The 19,575-nt window shown below is 48.5% G+C and overlaps 1 protein-coding gene across 5 annotated transcripts; it reads left to right on the forward strand.

The window, feature by feature from the left end:
• The first annotated feature begins 637 nt into the window (after nt 1-637).
• Nucleotides 638-19,395, forward strand: AP2M1 (adaptor related protein complex 2 subunit mu 1). Of its 5 annotated transcripts, XM_010171908.1 has the most exons (13): nt 638-757; nt 4,395-4,400; nt 6,185-6,450; nt 7,857-7,939; nt 12,134-12,139; nt 12,677-12,812; nt 12,908-13,049; nt 13,738-13,749; nt 15,357-15,476; nt 15,979-16,114; nt 16,566-16,663; nt 16,809-16,920; nt 18,269-19,395. In XM_010171908.1, exons 1-13 carry the CDS (start codon nt 684-686, stop codon nt 18,401-18,403), a joined length of 1,326 nt encoding a protein of 441 aa, XP_010170210.1. In that variant the 5' UTR covers nt 638-683; the 3' UTR covers nt 18,404-19,395. The 5 variants fall into 5 exon arrangements, with proteins under 5 accessions (XP_010170210.1, XP_028941773.1, XP_028941772.1 ...); XM_029085940.1 differs by lacking the exon at nt 13,738-13,749; XM_029085939.1 differs by lacking the exon at nt 4,395-4,400.
• Nucleotides 19,396-19,575: the final 180 nt, after the last annotated feature.

Consider the following 19,575-nt stretch of genomic DNA (forward strand, 5'->3'; position numbering starts at 1 on the left):
TGGTGTGTCCCCAAGGGTCAGTTCTGCAGCAGACGTGAGGGAAAGCTGATCTGGAGAGACTGGCACGTAGTTAGGGCTGAGGTCTGTGTGGTACTGTGAATTGGGAATACACACTTTTCCATATGAAATCCCAGCAGATCAAAAAGTATAATGTGTAACTGCAGCAATAAGGCTACTTCCCTCCTCTCCAGAGTAAAAAACACTGTTTCATAAAGTTCTTTTTATAAGTAAGGAGCTCTGTACAATCCTCTCCAGGATGTAAGCATGAGGCAGACAGTCACTTCCAGCATCCGAGCTGCTCCTGAGTCTCTAGCTGCCCTGCTGGCCCTCAGCCGTGTTCTGGCCTGGCCAGATGTAGCAAGAGAAATCAGGTGAAGTAGCCCACACCATCAAACCTCCAGGAATATCTCTGAGCATGCCCTCCACTTGTCCCTCCCTGCAATCTGCTGGAGTTCATTACTCCTGTGGCATCCAGATGTGTGCTATCAGGTCCTCACCACCACCACCACAGGTACTGTAAGAATTGTCTTCTGGCTGAGGACGTGTGTGACAAAAGGTGTCTGTGCCCTGGCCAGTACCCAGCTCGAGTCAGTCTGTGCCCGCTGTGCTGCTTGTTGACTGGTATGTGTCCTCTCTTGCTTCAGGTCTTGAGCAACATGGGAAGAGAAGACTAAAGTTCCATCATGATCGGAGGCTTATTCATCTATAATCACAAAGGAGAGGTTTTAATCTCTCGAGTCTACCGGGATGACATTGGGTAAGTGCTTCTGTTGCATCCCTGGTCTTTGCATTTCTGTCTCATTTTGGTGCAGACAATGACCCGGAGCTGCTTTGTTCTGCATCAGCTGTGCATGCATGTAAGACTGCAACTCAACGCGCTGCTCTAGGCCTAGTTCAGAAAAGAAAGTTTGTTAAGCCCTTGTCACCTACAGACGGTAGTAAAGGGTGTCCTGTGGGCAAACCTAGGACTTTCTTTTGGGTGGTAGACTCCAAATGCTTCAGCTACCTGGACTGCCAGTGCAGGAGTCGACCAGCTTCACCATAATCATTAAAACTCTGTGGGAGCAGTAACGTGGGAACTGTCTGCCAGGCGCTAGAACCAGGGCTCTGAGGTAGTTTCAGACATGATGTCTGGCATCAAGTACAGGCATGCAGAAGTCTGTCTATGGTCTTTGGCACTTGGAAAGTTGTGTCTGCAAGCAGTCTTGTGGTAACCACAGCTGTACAGTTAAAGCTGGCATCTTGTCCTTCAGCTTGGTGTGGCAGCCTTGTATGTGAGAAGCTGACATTCATTGGGTAATTAAAGTTGTGGGAAGCACTGACAGCCTTCAACAGATTATGGCTGTCTCATTGCACTTAACACAAGTAACATGGCTCACTTACACTGGGTCTGTACATTCCTTAGGCTGCCAGTTCCCAGAAGGGACCTTACTAGGGATTTGGTGTCTTATGGCCAGTGGATAGTGCTGTAAGGAACCTCATCAAGTGATGGTGCTGCTTGGACTGAAAACCTTAAGTGGCTTTCTTGCACAGCACCGCTCTCCCTAGTGTGTTTTCATTGGTGTTAGGCATTAGGTGGAAGTTAGTAATTGCAGTTTGTTAACAGTCAAAACAACTAATGGGAGTAGGGCTGTGGTAGGTGTTAATTCAAAGTCCAAACAAAAGAGATTCTTTGGGCCCGTTTAGGAAGAAGTAGTTTGTACCAGATCTCCACAATGAATAGTGGTGGGATGTGTTGTGATATAACTTGTTGCCATGAATTACAAAAAATTGTCAGACTGCTGCAGTCTGAAGAGCCTGTCCCTTCTGGTTGTAGATTGTCTAGAGAAGGTTAAAAATTGAGGTAGAACTAGTATCTCCTCAAGACCTGCACTGTTTCATTGGTGGAGTAGCAGTCAACAGTGTCTGTAATAAGGCTTCACCTAATGACTTTTAAGTCTCTTGGCTTGTTCTAAGTCAACTAAGGCAGAGGAAAGAAGCAGTTCTAAGGTTGACTAAGTTACTCCAGGATTCCACGCAGAGCTGAGCCAAGGAAGCATTGTATTTCTGAAGCAGAAAACTACTGATACAAAGTTTTGCTTCTCCTCTGCTGTACTAACTCATTTCACTCTTGAACACTTGTTAGCTGAAGCTCTTCAGAGCAATTTATGTGCCAGGTCTGACTTTGGAAGGTTCCTCTTATGAACAGTGACTGAGCCAAGCCAGCCTGGATTGTAGATAGATTTTGCTGCTATGTTGTGTGGGGAGCTAGAGACACTGTTACTGCAGTTTCTGGCAAATTTTTTTTGGTGACTTACAAACTTAAAGCTCTTAAAGACAGGATTTTGCTCAAACTGATGTTTATTCGAGAAGGCCTTTTAATTTAAAGAACTTTCTGGCTGTGGAGTTGTAAAATGGGGAGCAAAGTAGTTTGATTTTCAATCTAGTGATCTTCTATTACTTTTTAACCTAGCTCATTCTTCTTACAAAGCGAGTGAGTTGTGTTCAGTACGTGATACTGAGTGCTTCCTGCTGTCTGGCCAGAAAACAACAGAAAATGGGATTTCCTGACTGGTCCTATCTTAACTTTTCCATTTGGCAAAAGTGTGTTCTCTAGGACTTCAGGAGTCAATGTTCCATTGAGTGGAATCCTCTGTTTGGTTCCTGTGAAAGTGTTAGTCTTGTGATTTAGGTGGAGCTGGTGCTGGCTGTTAACCAGTCTTGTTCCCCGAGGTGTTGGAGTCCTTCTGAAAGAGGCCTTCAAACTTAGTTTGGAATTTTTTCGATGTGTATCCTTACAAAACAAGTTGTCTGAGTCTCATCTTGTGGTGTGATCAAGTAACTGAGAACCTTCAGCTCTATAGCTCTAAGCAGGTGGAGTGGGATCTGCTGTTCCCTGTTCTGAACACTCACAGCAATACCAGATCTGCTTGAAAGCTTGTAGCACCCCAACCTTCAGAGGGAGGCAGAGAAAGGAATAGCCCTGATACAGTTGTACTCAACTCTGTAGGAGTTCTGTCTCTAATCAAACAACCAGGTGATAGATTTCTAGAACACTATACATGTTTTAATTCCTAAATGGTAGATCTGAGGGCTTAGCCCATCCAGTTTGTTGGGAGATGGGTTGAATGGAAAATGAGCGTAGCTGCTGCCTGTCCTCCTGTGGGCTCTGAGCAATTGACCCTTAAGACTGCTTGGTCTTGGCACTTGCCTCTGGCATTCTGAAGCCTCAACCTATGTGTTGGGGGAGATTAAAGGTTATCTGTGGTTATGAGAACCTCTCCCCTTGCACAGTTTAAGAATCTAAATAAGCACATGCTGGCTTAAGTGTTAATGAGCAAAGTGATGGTCAGTGAAGAAGCCCTTCCCTTGACTTTGTTAGAAGCAGAGAAGGCAGAAGTACCACAAAACTTAGACTTTCTTTGCTTGCAACTTAAAATGGCTTTAGTGCATGTAGTGCATCTGTCCATACAGCAGCTAGCTGCATGCATAAGCAGCCTCTTAAAAAATATATTAAAAAAACAAGGCACTGTGCATTTAATTCAGGATACCATGGAAGGCTCTACTATGATCTTCAAGTGCCTTGTTCCTCAGTGACACAGTCATTGGGAGAACCTACCTTTGTTTGAGAATGTAGCTTTTTAATAAAAATGAGCTATTTGAAACTGAGCAGCTTACATGACAAACTGCATGCACGTTAAATGCAATAGGCATTTGGTTTCTGAGCTTCTAACATACATCAGCTTCATGGCTCTAGATCCCTAAGGAAAAAGTGCAAGCTGGATAGAGCAGTGTCTGTATCTGCAGGATGTGCTGTATCTCTCCAGATCTGTTCCAGCTCTATCAAACTTGCTGTGTTTCCTGTTGGCTGGACCAAGCCAGAAAGCATCAACCCAAACAGCTTCAAATGAGAAGTACTGTCGTAGAAATGCCCACCCAAACTTGCAACCCTGTTCTGAGGCAGACTGGGAAGAAGATGCCTGATACTCTGCAGTCCCCAGGTGATGCCTCTGATTGAGGCTCTGGGGTTTTGCTCTCCATGGCCTGCCACATGTATTAGCAGAGCAGCCTGGGTAGCACTGATGTGATACCAACGCAGCTCATCTGGACTAAATGCCCAGTTAACTCTAAAATTCAATGAAACTCAAGTGTGTCCGTGCTGGTGACCTGACCACAACGTGTCAGTGTTGTGCCTCACAAGGGCTTCGTTGCTGCCACAGCTTCTCGCTGTCCATCCAATACCATCTTGGCCTTTTGTGCCCAGGAGCAGGGGGAGGGGGTGCTGTTTGGTCTCTCCGTATCTCTTTGGATTCATTGTGCCTTGTGTGTGTTTCTAACCCTTTCTCTTGTTGCTGTCACTCCTTCTTTCTCCGCTGGCGCCATTTCTGTCCATCCCATCTCATTGGCTGCTGTAGCAATAGGTAAGAGACGCGTGGTAGGCCACGACTGGCACTGCACCCTGGGCAACTGGTGTTGCTAGAAAAGCTTCACCTCATCTGAGGCTTCTCCTCTAGTGTACCCATGGTTGCTGATTCTGGTACTAGTTCTAGCGGGTTAGAACTTGAGACTGGGAGGGCAAATGCTCCAGAACAAGCTGAACTTTCCTTGCAAGGCTTACTGGAGAGGGGGAATGGGGCTTTTATATGTCGTTATTTTATAGTAGATTAAATTACTCTCTTACAGAAAAACTAAGGTAGAAATTAAATATTAATTAAACTCAAAACTTGCAAACCTTTTGGAACAATAAAACCTGAGCAGTATTTGAAGGCCAGAATTTTGCTCATGGGGGAGTGTGTTTACTGATGAAGTTTCTACATAAGTACCTAGACCTTTGAGGAGCAAACACCTGCTGTGGTAGCATATGTTCTTTTGAATATCCTTTGTTTTCAAACTTGGATCTGCCTGCTGGATTACTGGCAACCCTCAGTGCTTACAAGCATTTCTATACCTGTATCTGTGCTTGCAAGGATATTATCAGTGTCTGCTCTCAAACATGGTTCTGCATAATCAGTACCACGGCCTTGATACTGCAGTCAGAACCCCTATTCTACACAGTGTCTGAGAGGATGAGTGATAAAGCACAACTAGATGAACCTTGGCTTGGTGTGCAACTACTGCTCTAAGTCTCAGTCTTCTCACAGAAATGGCTCAGGCTTCCTTCCTGTGTTCTTAGGATTGACGGACTCTAACTTAATTTGGAGAGTTTATCCTGACTTGTAGCTACAGGATGAGGAAACCCCTTGTGTGGAAGAGCTGACATCCAGAATGCCACTCGGACATCCCTGTTTACCCAGGAGGGTTTATTCCCTGTCACTGGTGTATAGACAGCTTGGATTAAAGATGGCAGGAGCTAGGGGAAGTGCAGGGCACTTTTTCAGCACTGTGCAGAACCTCTGTACCCTGAGTAGTACTGGACCATCCAGTGCATGTAATGCAGTGCTACTAGCACGTTGCACTGTGGAGACCCTAAGTCCATGTGCAAGAGACCTGTTCTGGACCCCAGCAGGCTTGAGGGGACGTGTAACTGGAAAGCCAAAAATGTTCCTCATCCTGCTTGCTGCTTTGAGCCTGTCCTCCATGGGGTGTGAGGCATATGGAGGTGAGGTGAATCTGAGAACTAAAGTTCCCTTCCGTGGTGTACCTGGGTGCTGACTTCTGTCAGGTGACCCAGGTAGGTTTTACTGGTTTTTCCCCTCGGTGGTATGTCTGGGAGGAACTGCTATTGACAGATACCCTGGGAGACTACAGCTTGCTTTGGGGCAGGAGGATGAAGGCCTGGGCATGCAGAGTAGGCAGTCACTAGGTGTTTGGTCAAAACTGGGCTCTTCTTTGAGCCATAAGCTGCTACTGTGTTTGTTCCCAGCTATGGCAATCATTCAGGACTGATAGCAAAATGAATTGAAAGGAAGGTTCCTTTGCCATCTGACTTCAGGTGGAGGTTAGCTTCTCCTTCTGACTGTGGTGGCACTGCAGTCCAAAGCTCCTCAGAGACCAGGAGCACTCTCTCTCTCTCTCTCTCCTTTAGTTTGTGTAGAATTTAATATCTAACTGCTCAGAGCCCTCTTAACGACATCCCCAGGCGCCCTCCCCAAGTGAGCTCGGTGTGTGTAGCTCAGTGTCTGACTGTAATGGCGTAAGCAGAACCGTGCAGGCAGCTCGTTTCCAGGTCTGCTGTGCTGACTGATCTCTGGTGATGGTCTCGCAGGCGGAACGCTGTCGACGCCTTCCGCGTCAATGTCATCCACGCCAGGCAGCAGGTGCGCTCGCCTGTCACCAACATCGCCCGCACAAGTTTCTTCCATGTCAAGCGTTCCAACATCTGGCTGGCTGCTGTCACCAAGCAGAATGTCAACGCCGCCATGGTCTTCGAGTTCCTTTACAAGATGTGTGACGTGATGACTGCCTACTTTGGGAAGATCAGCGAGGAGAACATAAAGAACAACTTTGTGCTGATCTACGAGCTTCTGGATGGTGAGGTGTTTCCCTTATCTGCTGTGTGATATTGCACTTGGTCATTCTAAAACCTTAGCTTGGTTTGATGTATTAATAATCCCTGAAGTATTTTTAACGTGTTACAGTTCAGAATTACTTGTTCTGCTTGCTAATGCCACGTGTGCTGGAGGTGTGGATAACATCTCAGGCCCGTAGCCTTGTGCTGATTGTGGCTTATTCACTGAAGTGTCAGGAGCTGTGTGTTTGTATAAATGAGGCAGCTGGTGCTGAACCCCAGCTCCTGAATGATCCTGTGTAGATGTGGGGCTGTCACTACACGGAGGTATATAAAGAGGGCTATCATCAGCACCTCTGAGGCCAGCCATCCCAGCTACTGCCCGGGTGGCTCTAGCACTGTATGGCAGCAGTCACCCCAGGCTGCAGTTGGTTGCCACTCTTGGGTCACCTCTTAAGGGTAGTTCAGAGACAGAAGGAAATGAATAAAACCCAACCTGCTCTGTCCCAGCCCTACCTCCCCTAGTGATACAGCTCCAGATTTCACTGCAGCATAATAATACGGTGTCCCTTAGCTGCTCGTGATAGCCTGCCTGTGGGGATTGCCCTTGAGCTGCCCTGCTTCACATAACATGAGCACTTTGTGTAAGTTATGCTTCAATTTGCTTTCCAGACGAGGGACCATGCATGTGTGTCCTGGGATTCTTAGCCAAGGGTCACAGTGACTGATGGCTTCTCTGTTCCCTCTGGGCAGATCGAGAGGCTGCTGTTTCCCTGCTTTGGTCAGTCACTGCTGTCTTCCAGTAGACACAGTGAGATCAAAACCTGCCCGTGTGGTGTTATTCAGTATTCATATTAGTGGCCTTCTCTCCCCTCTAGATATCTTGTGGGTTGTTCCCTTCCTCTTTAAAAGGAGTGGGTGTTAAGTGCACTGTCTGTATTCTGTCCCTTACTGATCATCCTGCAGTGCCACTATTCTACTCTTATTTTTTTAGGCTTTCATATTTATTACATCTTCATACAAAAATCAAACCTAAAGACAGTGCTGCAAATATAGCTTGTTCTGCTGCTGGGTAAACCCTTTTTATTGCCTCTTGGATATTTTTGGAAAAACTCCTCAGTGTGCCCTGTGCACGTGGCTAGAGTAGTTGATATTTAGTCCTGAAGTGCAGTTGTACTTAAAAAACCCAGCAAATTCATCAGTTGGATAGCTTTCCATCACCCCTGCTCTCCAAAATACTGCACAGGGAAGTCAATTTAGCAAGGCTGTTTCTTTTCCCTTGGTGAGGAATGTTCCAGCAACTTACCCAGAAATGTAATGTGTAAGCAGTGTCTGTGCACTAATTCACTCTCTCCTTATAGAATGGTTAGCGTGGTTGGCATGTTTACACCTTGCAGCTCTGAACTGACCTTCTTTTACCCTTCTGTAGAAATCCTGGACTTCGGCTATCCTCAGAACTCCGAAACAGGGGCCCTCAAGACCTTCATTACTCAGCAAGGCATCAAGAGTCAGGTAACCAGAGGAATCTGGGGTACAGCACTGCTCTGCTGGTTCATTTTCTGTAGCCCTGATGAAGAAAGGATGGTCTTATCTGCCAACTGACCATTGACCTGTGGCAAGTGGAGATGCCTGAGCAGATTGAGAACATCCTGGCAGGGACGTAGCTCAGTGGCGTCTTGTCCTGGGCGTCTCTGTGCTTGTGTGACCTTGTGTTCCCTGCTGCCTGGTAAGATGGGGAAGGCAGGGCCCTGAGCCAGGATAATGCCAGTCCCTTGCATGTCAATGATTGCTGGCTTCAGGCTCTGCCCTGTGTCAGCTTCTGACAGAGGATAAACAAGTCTACCTACTGAACTAGAAATAGCTCTTCTGTGTGTGAGTCTCGCTGAGCAGGTCTGTTCTCTGCCAGCCTTCAGTGCTTTGAGGTCAGGCTTTCATGCCTGCCTTGTGATGAAGCATTCTTCAGCCTTGTGAACATTGCTGTCAGCCAGGAAGCTGATGTTACTCTGTTGCTGCCTGTAACATCTTTGCAGATCAGCATCAGTACAGTTTATGGGTTTTTATCATGTTAGAGATGAGAATCTCTACCCTGCATTTGGCACAGTCTTAACCCCTGCAAGAAAGTTTGCATGGAGGTAGAAGATAAGGGGCACCTGGAGAAAAAGACACTTAAATTGGGCTGGTTTTGGGAGTATATTTTAAGCTAGCTCTAATCATGTTCCAGGCTGCAGTCCTCAAAACTGGGCTTCCCATCTTGGGGCAGCTCACGCTCAACCTCTGAAACCAAAGGACAGTTACAGTCACAGTTTCTCATGTCCCCAAGGGGTATTGCTCACCTTGTCCATCTAACACAGCCATGCAATTCATAATGAGAGCCTAGCCTAAAACTCAGTCCTCTCCCCTGTGTAGCCAGCAGGTGAGTCAGGAGAAAAGCTGGGAGCCAGTTTGTACTGAAGCTGTCTGCAGCAGAGCTGTGGGTGAATCTTCAGCCCCAGGGTACAAACAGAAGCAAAGTGCTGAACAAGAGCCTGCCTGGCAACTGTTTCTGTTCAGGATAAAGTCAGAGGCTCTGGATGCTCTGTTTCAACTCAGCTCATCAGCACTGACTCCTTTTTAAACTTCTAAACTACTAGTAGCAAGACTAGCTGCATCTCTCAAGGAGGAGGTGAGAGAAGCTGCCACTGAGCAGCATGTTTCCTGCTCGGACAGCAAACAGTGTTTTGCAAGAGGACGTGCCTGTATCAGCGGCCAGATGTGAGTGCATCCGCTCTGTCCCCATGCCGAGCCCTGGTGGAAATCACTCTGGCCTTCTGCAGTCTCACATTCTGGGCTGTCAGCGCTCAAGATAGCTGAGTCAGCTGCTGTTCCTAGGAAAACTAAAAACTAACCACCACCCTCACTTCCTTCCCTAGCTCTTTTTTTTGCTTTTGTCTGTTTTAACAAACTCTCCTGCTCTTTTTGTGCAAACCACTGTCACAGCATCTTGCTTCATTCAACAGAAGGTTTAGACCTTCTCTTACAAAGAGGAGTTTGGGCTTCAGCTTTACATAAGTAAGCAGTTACTCTGCTCCGTGGAATTTTGCACAGCTCAGTTCAAAAAGCAGAAGTAATCCTTTCCAGGCACAGTATGGCACGGACAACAATTTGAAACAGTACTTGCCATGTTTCCTCATCTGCTCTCTACTCTGGTACATCCAGCCCCCCACTCCTCCTTCACTTACAGCCAACTTCTGGTGGGTACCTTGGACCAAAATCTGGGACTGGGTGGCCTGTCACTCGTGTTCCCTTATCCCTGCTTAGTTCCTGATGGTACTTTACCCAGACTTTTGTCCTGCTGAATTTAAGGAGCAAAATCCACAGTTATGGCAGACTTTCCAAACTCAACTCTTTGACTGTGTTCTCAGTGAAAGATTTGAGGTGTACTGAGCTGCTGCACTCTGAATGCTGACCCTGTATGGCTCCAGTGGTCTTCCCAGGGCTGGTGATCTTGGGAGTATGAGAACTGTTTTATTTTAGTTTTTTGGTTGGGTTTTTTTTGAAGGTGGGTCTGATGCTGCTCCGTTGCTTACCCAGGCCAGTACCCCTGTGCTCTGGGAATGGGGTGATGTGGCACACAGGTTTTCAAAGGTGCTGGTGTGCAACATGGTTTCACTCCTAGTCCCTACCCATGAAGTAGACCACTGCTCACATAGCAGGACTGCAGGCAGTGCTGATGTCCTGTATCAACAGTGATGCAGGCACTGGCTCAGGTGTCTTCCTCCAGCAGAGGCTAAACCTGCTCGTACAGCTCGAGGTGGAGCTGTGCTCTGTGTATGCAGTTCTCTCTCTTCAGATCCTGCCTGCATCTGTCCAGGTTCATTAAGGAGATAAATGCTGTAATTTTCTTCCCCTCAAGTACCTTCTGGGACTGTCAGTTGGTCAACTCTTAGTTACAGTGTGTCCCCAAAGCTTAGACATACTCTACTGCTAAAATGCTAGTGTTACTTTTTGTGAGGAGAAAGTGAGGAGAGGGCTGCCACCAGCTACAAGAGCCCAGGAAACCTGCTGGTAGCTGACTGCCAACATGCTGGCAACTGAGTAGAAGTTGGATATTCTTGTCCCATTCTGGCTGATTTATTCATCCAGCTCAAGGAAGCTCCCAGTCCTGAGACATTTCAGACTTGGGTGCCTTCAGTCCCTCCCTTAGGGAACACTCATGCTGCTGGGTGATCTCAGCTTCAGCACTCCCCAGCCATCTGCTTCCAGATCCATCCAGTCACTTGCTGTAGCAGCCAGTAGAGATTCATGGCACTGATGCTGTTGCAGGAGATGGGAACATCAGCACGTGATCAGTGTCCCTTTGGAAGCCAGAGAACTGGGTATTATATCTATGTGTGCCTCTCGTTCCTCTTAAGCCTGAACAAAGCATTGAACAAGGCACATCAGGAGGCTTTTTGTGGGATGGACAAGGAGGCAGGTTGTACTGCATTGAGCACTCACTGAGGCAGTTCCCAGGGGAGTGTAAAACTCTGTCTCTCAGATGTTATGCTAATGGCTCTTCTTGCTCAAGGAGTGACCCTGTCTGTGGCAAGAGCATGTGGAACCAAGGCACTGCTGGTTTAAAGCTGAGATCACTTACTGCCACCCTGTGGGCCCAGAGCAAGGCTGCTGGGGCAGGACCCACTTCTGCATTCTGCAGTCCTGCTGGTGGAACTTGTAGAATTAACAAGGGTAAAACTTTATACAGGACTCAGACTTAAGATGCCTGGAGTCCTGAGTGCCTGGTACTTATCATAGAATGGTTTGGGTTGGAAGGGACCTTAAAGATCCTCCAGGTCCAATCACCCTGCCATCAGCAGGGACCCCTTCCACTAGACCAGGTTGCTCAAAGCCTCATCCAAGCTGGCCTTGAACACTTCCAGGGAGGGGGCGTCCACAGCTTCCTTGGGCAACCTGTTCCAGTGTCTGACTACCCTCACAGTGAAGAACTTCTTCCTAATATCTAATCTAAACCTCCCCTCTTTCAGCTTAAACCCATTTCCCCTTGTTTTGTCATTAACTGCCCTTATGAAAAGTCCCTCCCCAGCTTTCTTGTAGCCCCTTCAGGTACTGGAAGGTCGCTATTAGATCTCTGTGGGCACTTCTCTTTTGCAGGCTGAACAGCCCCAACTCTCTCAGCCTGTCCTCACAGCAGAGCTGCTCCAGCCCTCGGATCATCCTGGTGGCCTCCTCTGGACTTGTTCTAGCTGCTCCGTGTCTCTCTTGTGTTGGGGGCAAGATGTCCAGACTACTTCCCATAGTCTGGACATCTGTGCCATGGTAAACACCTAGGACTTGCTTTAGGAACAGCAATGTGAGGAGTCTGCTGTGTAGAAATGTTACTGGGAGTGGTATTTGACCTGTCTGTCACTCATTCTGCTCTACCTCGTATTTGGGTGGTGCATAATGGGACAAGTCTGAAAAGACATTTCATTGCTAAGAGTGCTGGGTTTTCCGAGGAGACCTAAAGGTCAAAGACCCTCATCTTGTTTGTGCGAATTAGCTACCTAATTAATGATAAGTTGGCCTGCTTTGTTCCTGTCCTGAGGTAGCCTTAAGCCTAACCTGCCTCTTTCTCCCTTCCTCCCTTTTATTGCTATTGACCTGCTTGCCTGTTAACCCTGTGTGCACCACACTTGCTGCTATGCATCTACTTCTTGACTTTCTGCGTGTGACGGACCCCGCCTGTAGCATCAGGTAGGAAACTCCCTGTGCCTCTCAACACAATCCTTAGTGCTCTTAGGAGGCTTAGAGCCTGGATGCTGCTAGGTGCGTGTTGGGTTAGTGTTGGTGTGTAACTCCAGTGACTGCAGTCATTAAGAAGCAGCCCTTGGGGACCAGCTGTCTCATGGCCCTAGGGTTTGATGTTGGATAAGAGTGTGAACTGTCCTGTCAGCTTCTTCTCTGCTTAACATGAGTTGATGTGACAGTCTGAGACATGGTTTGAATGACACTGGTGGAGCCAGTGCCTCCCTCCACCTAGATGTAGCCTAATGGACTAGCTAACAAAATGGAAGAACCTTTCCTGTTGTTATATCCAATTTTTAGTTAGGCATAGAATTTTCTGTACTGAGGAGAGAATGACCAAATCATGGGGGATGTGACAGCACCCATATCTGAGTGTTAAAAGCAGTTACGTGTAATAAACGGCAAGTGGTTGCTCTAAAATCTAGAGCAAGGTTTCTTAGTTTGTGAATTTATGTAGTGGCCTAAGATGTAATTTCTTCCCTTCAGACTAAGGAAGAGCAGTCACAGATCACCAGCCAGGTGACTGGACAGATTGGATGGAGACGTGAAGGGATCAAGTATCGTCGCAATGAACTCTTTCTCGATGTGCTGGAGAGCGTCAATCTCTTGATGTCCCCCCAGGGTAAGTAGGAGGTGTTGAGCTGGCGCTTCTCTGCCTCTAGGTTTGTGAGTGGGGACTTGTGTAAGTGTTCTCAACTGCACTCTTCTCTACACCAGGTCAGGTTTTGAGTGCCCATGTTTCTGGCAGAGTGGTGATGAAGAGTTATCTGAGTGGAATGCCAGAGTGCAAGTTTGGCATGAATGACAAGATTGTCATTGAAAAACAGGGCAAAGGGACTGCGGATGAAACGGGGAAGAGGTAAGAGGCATTGGGGTAAAAGCCACCTGCCACCAGGGACCCTTATGAAAGGACAGCACTTTTCTGATCTGACAGGTGAAGCTGATCTCTTCTGCCCTTCAGATGTTACTGATAACTTTTCTCTGGGTAGGTCACTTGTCACGCAAGCTACCAGCCTGAGGGCCTCGATATAGAGGGCTTCTCTACAGCTCTTCAAGTATTAAGATTCAAACATAGTGTGAAGTGTGGAGTTCTTGCAGCTGGAAGCACTTCCCCAAGACAGATTTTCCCAGAATTTGTGTCTCTAGCAGTTCTAGTCAGTGCAGAGACTCTTGTTCATAAGATGCAGCAGTAGTGCTCCCCAGGGACAGTGAAGGAACCCCTCAGACCATAGCCTGCTCTACCTGGAGTGTTCTCACAAACTAGAACAGCTGACAGACTAACACTGGGCAAGCCCCTCCTGCTGACTTACAGGTGGTCAGTGGCCACGTGGATTGGAGGCTCATCACTTCTAGGAGCCCAGCTGCCTTCCTTCCCAGCTGCACCTCACATTGAAGCTGAAAACAGCTCTTATGCCTTTTCCAGCCTTCCTGCTTGGGGGTGAAGAGATAAAAGCAAAGGGACTGACACTTTTCTCTCACTAACCATTTGCAACTCAACTGTGTTTCTCTTGGTTGTGTGTTTTTTGTTTTTCTTTGCTGACCCCCAGTGAATTGGGAAGGTAGATAATCTGCTTCAGCTGTGTGTGCACTCTGCTCTCCCCTTGTCTCTTGCTTTGTGTGACTTGTGCATGTAACTTGGATCTCAGACACTTTCCATGATGGTTCCTGTAAACAGGGCTGAGCTGCTATTTGCCTTTTATCTCAGAACCAAGCCAAGAGCTATCACTTCACTGTCACCTTTAAGCCATCTTTCCTGTACCTGAATCTAGCTAGTAAAATGGGTGAGCCTCAGGGGGCTGCCCAGAGGGGGTGTACCCTAGTGAAAATGTCACCTGCACAGGCCTCTGAAGAGTCAGCAGCACTGTCCCAAAGCTTCTGTGCCTGTAAATGTGTTATTTTCTTGGGTTAAGAAGCAAGATGGACAGGGGCTCTTTCTAGGTGGTTCTCCCTAGCTCTGGTTTTCCAGTGGGCAAGAGCTTGGAGATGGAACTCTCCAGAAGCATTTAGTTAAGAAGTGACCAAAAGGGACAGCTGCTGCCAGTTGCTTTTTTTGGCATCTCACAACACCAAACCCTGAGTAATGCTCTCAGACCTGGAGCAGTGCTAGGCAGCAGAGCTTTCCCACCAGTTTTCTGAAGAAACAGGAACTAGTCAGCTGACACTGGCTGTCATCTGGGCAACAGATTAGGAAAGACTAACTCCCACTTAAGAAGCACAGATTACACCAGTGGGTTGTGTAACTGAACAGCCAGTCTGTTTCCTGTTTGTGCAGGTAACGGTGTTTCCTAGGACAGCTGAACCTGCCTGCAGTGCTTATACTATCTTGGCACACTTGTGTGGTTGTCCTGTTGCTCCCAGCAGTTGAGGCAGCCTAGATATCACAGTGCTGTGCTGCTGCACCTTCTCTACACTGCTGCCTCTTCTGCTGCTATCACCTTCTCGTTTTCTGGTCCCTCTTGGTAGCTGTGAGTTCTTGGCTGACCTCAGGACCTGTAGCAAGGAAGGTTTTCTCAGAAACTAGAACCCAGCACAAGGTCAGTGCTGGCAGGTCAGGCTGGAGCACCCAGATGGACAGATGGTAGCTGTGTAGATTTTTAGAAGTAAGAGATCAGAATATTATGCTGTAAAAGTTTGTGTCTTTGGCAAATTGGTTCAGAATCAAACCACCTGCTAGCAGTGAGGAAATCAGCAGCTGTAAAGAGACTTCTAAACAGGAAGACCCTGAACCTGGCACCTCCTGGCTGTGTGGCAGTGGGATAGCTTTGTGGACAGGAAAGTGTTTTCTCTCCTTTGAACTGTGCTGCAAGAAGACTTGGGCTGGCAGAGTTGCCTTTGCAGTACTGAAGTGCTGCTGGCAGGCAGACCCAAGCATTGTGTTGCTGGCTATGACAAAACCGTGCTCCTCTAATCTCTCCCCTCTTTGGGGAGAGGGGGGAGAGAATTCTTTGAAACAAGCTTCCTGAAATCTGATTTTTTGTGGTGGTGAAACAAGGAAAGTCTGAGACAAGAGGCTGCTGTCCCCTAAACCTCTCCCTGCCTCCCCATTTCCTGGACACCTGTGATGGCAACATGCTCTGTAGAGTAGTTTCTGCCTGGGCAGACTTTGAGTGCACCGAGATACCAGGGCTGCAGCTTGCTCCTGTTTAACTGTGTCTCGTGTTTTTAGCGGCAAACAGTCAATCGCCATCGACGACTGCACTTTCCACCAGTGCGTGAGGCTGAGCAAGTTTGATTCTGAGAGGAGCATCAGCTTCATTCCACCAGATGGAGAGTTTGAGCTCATGAGGTACTGTGGTGGGGGATGAGCAGGCGGGTGTCAGTAGTGTTGCTGCTCTAGTTGCTGTGGCAGACTTGCAGCCCTTGACCACTTAACAAATGTGCATTTGCCACCTTGTTTACCGAGTGGCATCTGTAGGGTGTCCCACAAATCCTTCTCTTACAAGTGTGGCAGAAGCCCAGCTGCATGGTTTTCTTTGCCACAACCATAATGTTGGATGTGAGTTTCCTTGCCCTTTATCTCGCTGTATCTAGTTTGGGTTTAGTGCTTAAAACTGGTCTCCTTCCATTGGCAGGAACCAGATATAAAACTCGTGACTTAAAAAAAACCATCACCGCCCCACGGCAGCACACACCTGCTGCTGCTTCTTTCTGGGGTGGCTCCCTTTCTGGCTGATGTGTCTGTGCTGTTCTCTGTATGCAGAGGCTGTCTCTTTAGGAAGGTGGTACAATTTGAGACTGTAAGGGAGTTAACCTCTCCTCAGAGTTCACTGTTGCTTCCATCCCTGCAGATACCGAACCACTAAGGACATTATCCTTCCCTTCCGTGTAATCCCATTGGTGCGGGAGGTGGGTCGGACCAAGCTGGAAGTGAAGGTGGTGATCAAATCAAATTTCAAACCTTCCTTGTTGGCCCAGAAGATAGAGGTAAGAGAATAAAAACCTATGGTCTATCTCATGGTATGTCAGACGGGCAGCAGCCTGTAAGCTGTGTGAGACAGGCTAATGGTGGCTTTGCAGCTTAGTCTCCTTCTGGAGAGGGCCTGCTGCTGCTAAGCTATGCTGTCCTGATGCCACCAGACCTCCCTGGCCTCCTGCCTGAGCTCATCTGGCTGACACTAGCTGGGTTTCCTGCAGCCTGAACGGGAGAGCTCTGCCCTGTTCCTCACTGACTGTTCTGGATTCTGAAAACGTGTTTGACCCTTTACTTCAAAGCAAGAAACCAGAGCGCTGTCCTCAATGCCTTGTGGTAGCTGATGTTCTCTGGACCCTGAGATGGGAGAGAGAGAAGGCCGAGGGATCCAGCACAGGTGGTCTGCCCCTGAGACCACCCAGACTGCAGTCTCCTTGCCCCTGCTCACCAGGCTCTGCCTTTCAGGTCCGGATCCCAACCCCCCTGAATACCAGCGGAGTGCAGGTCATCTGTATGAAAGGGAAGGCCAAGTACAAGGCCAGTGAGAACGCCATTGTCTGGAAGTAAGTGAGTGTGTTGGGCCTGGGGTGCTGCAGGGGCTGCCTTGGGGAGGCAGAGTCTGTTTAGTGCTCCAGCCTGTGCTGAGCACGTGTGGTGAAGGGGAGAATAAACCGTGGCACCTTCTCACTTCTGGGCCTTCTGTGACAGGATAAAACGTATGGCTGGAATGAAGGAATCCCAGATCAGTGCGGAGATTGAACTGCTGCCCACCAATGACAAGAAGAAGTGGGCTCGGCCCCCGATCTCCATGAACTTTGAGGTGAGTCCCTGTCTGCCTTCCAGGGTGCAGCTGTCCTTAGAGGGGCTTTGTCAGGCCAGACCCTTCTGCCCCCATGGGAAATGCACAGGTCTGAGTGTTCCCTGTCCCAAGCTGACATGTGACTCTTCCTAACTCAAGGCCAGCCAGGTAGCAAAGCCCATGGAAGAAAATTGCCCTGTGGTGGTTTGGGTGGATTCACCCTTTTTGTGTGCAGTTTGCAGCCAAGCACAGCCTGCTCTATCACCCTGCCCTTCCCTTGTCCAGGGAGTAGGGGAGAGAATTGGAAGAAAAAGGGCAAGGAAACTCATGGGCTGAGATAAAAACTATTTACTAATTAAAATAAAATTATAATGGTAACAGTGATAACAGACGATACAAATGAGTGATACACAGTGAAATTGCTCACTGCCTGCTGACCAATGCCCGGCCTGTGTCAGCCAGTGATCCCAGAGCTGAGACAGTCCCAAAACCCCGGAAGAGCAAGCCTGAGTGATCCCCGAGAGAATACCCCCAATTTCTGATCACCCCTGGTTGATATACTGACATGACGTGAGATGATCTGGAATATTTCATTGGCACATCCAAATGCCAGTTTGGGTTTTGCTGTTCACTGCGCTTCTCCCTCCCAGTCCTGATGCAGCTGTGACCCAGCCAAACACGGTGGCCTTGAGCTCCAGCAGCAACTAATAACACCAGTACTGTTATCAGTGTTCTTCTCATGACAAGTCTTACGCTGAAACTAAAACACAGCTCTTCTAATTACTAAGAAGAAAATTAACTCTATCCTAGCAAAACCAGGACATTGCCCTTAAAGCCACTAGAGACTGTCACCATGCGTGCAGGGAGTAGGGGAGGGAACAGTGGTGTCCATTTCTACATGAATAGCCTGGGGGTCCCTGGGAGAGCATCATAGAATGGTTTGGGTTGGAAGGGACCTTAAAGATCATCTAGTTCCAACCCCCCTGCCATCAGCAGGGACACCTTCCATTAGATCAGGTTGCTCAAAGCCTCATCCAACCTGGCCTTGAACACTTCCAGGGAGGGGGCGTCCACAGCTTCCTTGGGCAACCTGTTCCAGTGTCTGACCACCCTCACAGTGAAGAACTTCTTCCTAATATCTAATCTAAACCTCCCCTCTTTCAGTTTAAAGACATTTCCCCTTGTTCTGTCATTAACTGCCCTAACGAAAAGTTCTTCCCCGGCTTTCTTATAGGACACCTTCAGGTGCTATAAGGTCTCCCTGGAGCCTTCTCTTTTCCAGGCTGAACAGCCCCAACTCTCTCAGCCTGTCAGCTCTCTCATCCCACCCCTCTGTGCCAATTCTCTCTGCCTTTCCCTTTCTCAACAGGTCCCATTCGCGCCCTCTGGGCTGAAGGTGCGCTACCTGAAAGTCTTTGAGCCAAAGCTGAACTACAGTGACCACGATGTGATAAAATGGGTGAGGTACATCGGCAGGAGCGGGATCTACGAGACCAGATGCTAGCCCCAGCAGGCTGGCGGGCTCCCTCTTCTCCAAGCCATCCTCTGCCTCTCCTCAGTCTTCAACTACATCCAGAGAAAACATCTGCCTGGCCCCTCTACGCAGATTGAAAGCCCCCGTGGCTCACCCTGGGAGCGGACTCGCCTGCCAGTGCTTGGTTACCACCCACGCTGCAGATGAAGTTTAGAACCCAGTCGCGTGCAGGGGTGCAGTCAGCCTCCTGCTCCCCGTCCCAGGGTGGGGAAGGGCTAGTCTAACTCCCATCTTCTCATGATCTTTCTAGGGAACGTTCACCATAAAACTCCTCTTCAGTTGGTGTCTCACTACTTGCATCATATCCTAGTATTTTTGAAGTTCTTGTGCATATGTACTCGTAGAATAGACCTAAACATAGACTGGACAAATCTGAGTTGAAGTTACCCTGGCTTCTGTACTAGCTATTGCTGTTGTGGTAAATGTCGCTGGCCAGTCTGAGATGCCTGGGGTGGTGAGTTTGTTGGGCCTCCACCAGAGGAAACGGTGGGCTCACCGGATCTCACCACCACCACCTTATATTTCTTGCAAAGTTGTCAGTAGAGAGTCCTGCCGCGGGAAGGTTTGTGACCAAAAAAGGATGAGGGTTTAGGCTCTTGCTGGTGTGTATGTGGGTGGCACAGCATTTCGGGTCCTTAGAGCACTTACCCCCCACCCGCTGCTGGCTTGAGCCAGTCTGTCCTTTCCAAACAAATTGGAAACGTGTCCCCTCTGTCCCAGGGCACGTGGGTCAGCTGAGCTCTGTCAGGATGTGAACAGGGTCTGTCCTCGGGAGTCTAAAATGCAGTTGGCAGTAAGAGCCCCCTGCCCCAGCCTGCCCTCTCCACACTTCTACCAAACAAACGCTTCTGGGCCATAGGAATGCTGCTGCTGCCCACAATCCTGCTTGTGGTAGTGTGGTCTCCATTTTGTACACTTCGTGGTTTGTCCAGCTCTGAATCTAATAAAGTATGTAGAACGGAGGGAGAAGGCTCCTTGTGCTGCTGTTTGGGACTGGTGGGGCAAGAGCCGGGGCTTGTGCCAGAGTGCCTCGGGGCGCCTGTTGCTTCCCCAGCCCTGCGCTGCCGGGGGTGGGGGGGTGGAAAGAACAAGCGGTGCTTTTGCTGCCAGCCGGGCCCGTGCTGCTGCTGCTGCTTCTCCCT

This window comes from Antrostomus carolinensis, unplaced genomic scaffold (assembly GCF_000700745.2).
Source record: "Antrostomus carolinensis isolate BGI_N321 unplaced genomic scaffold, ASM70074v2 scaffold39197, whole genome shotgun sequence".
NCBI lineage: Eukaryota > Metazoa > Chordata > Aves > Caprimulgiformes > Caprimulgidae > Antrostomus > Antrostomus carolinensis.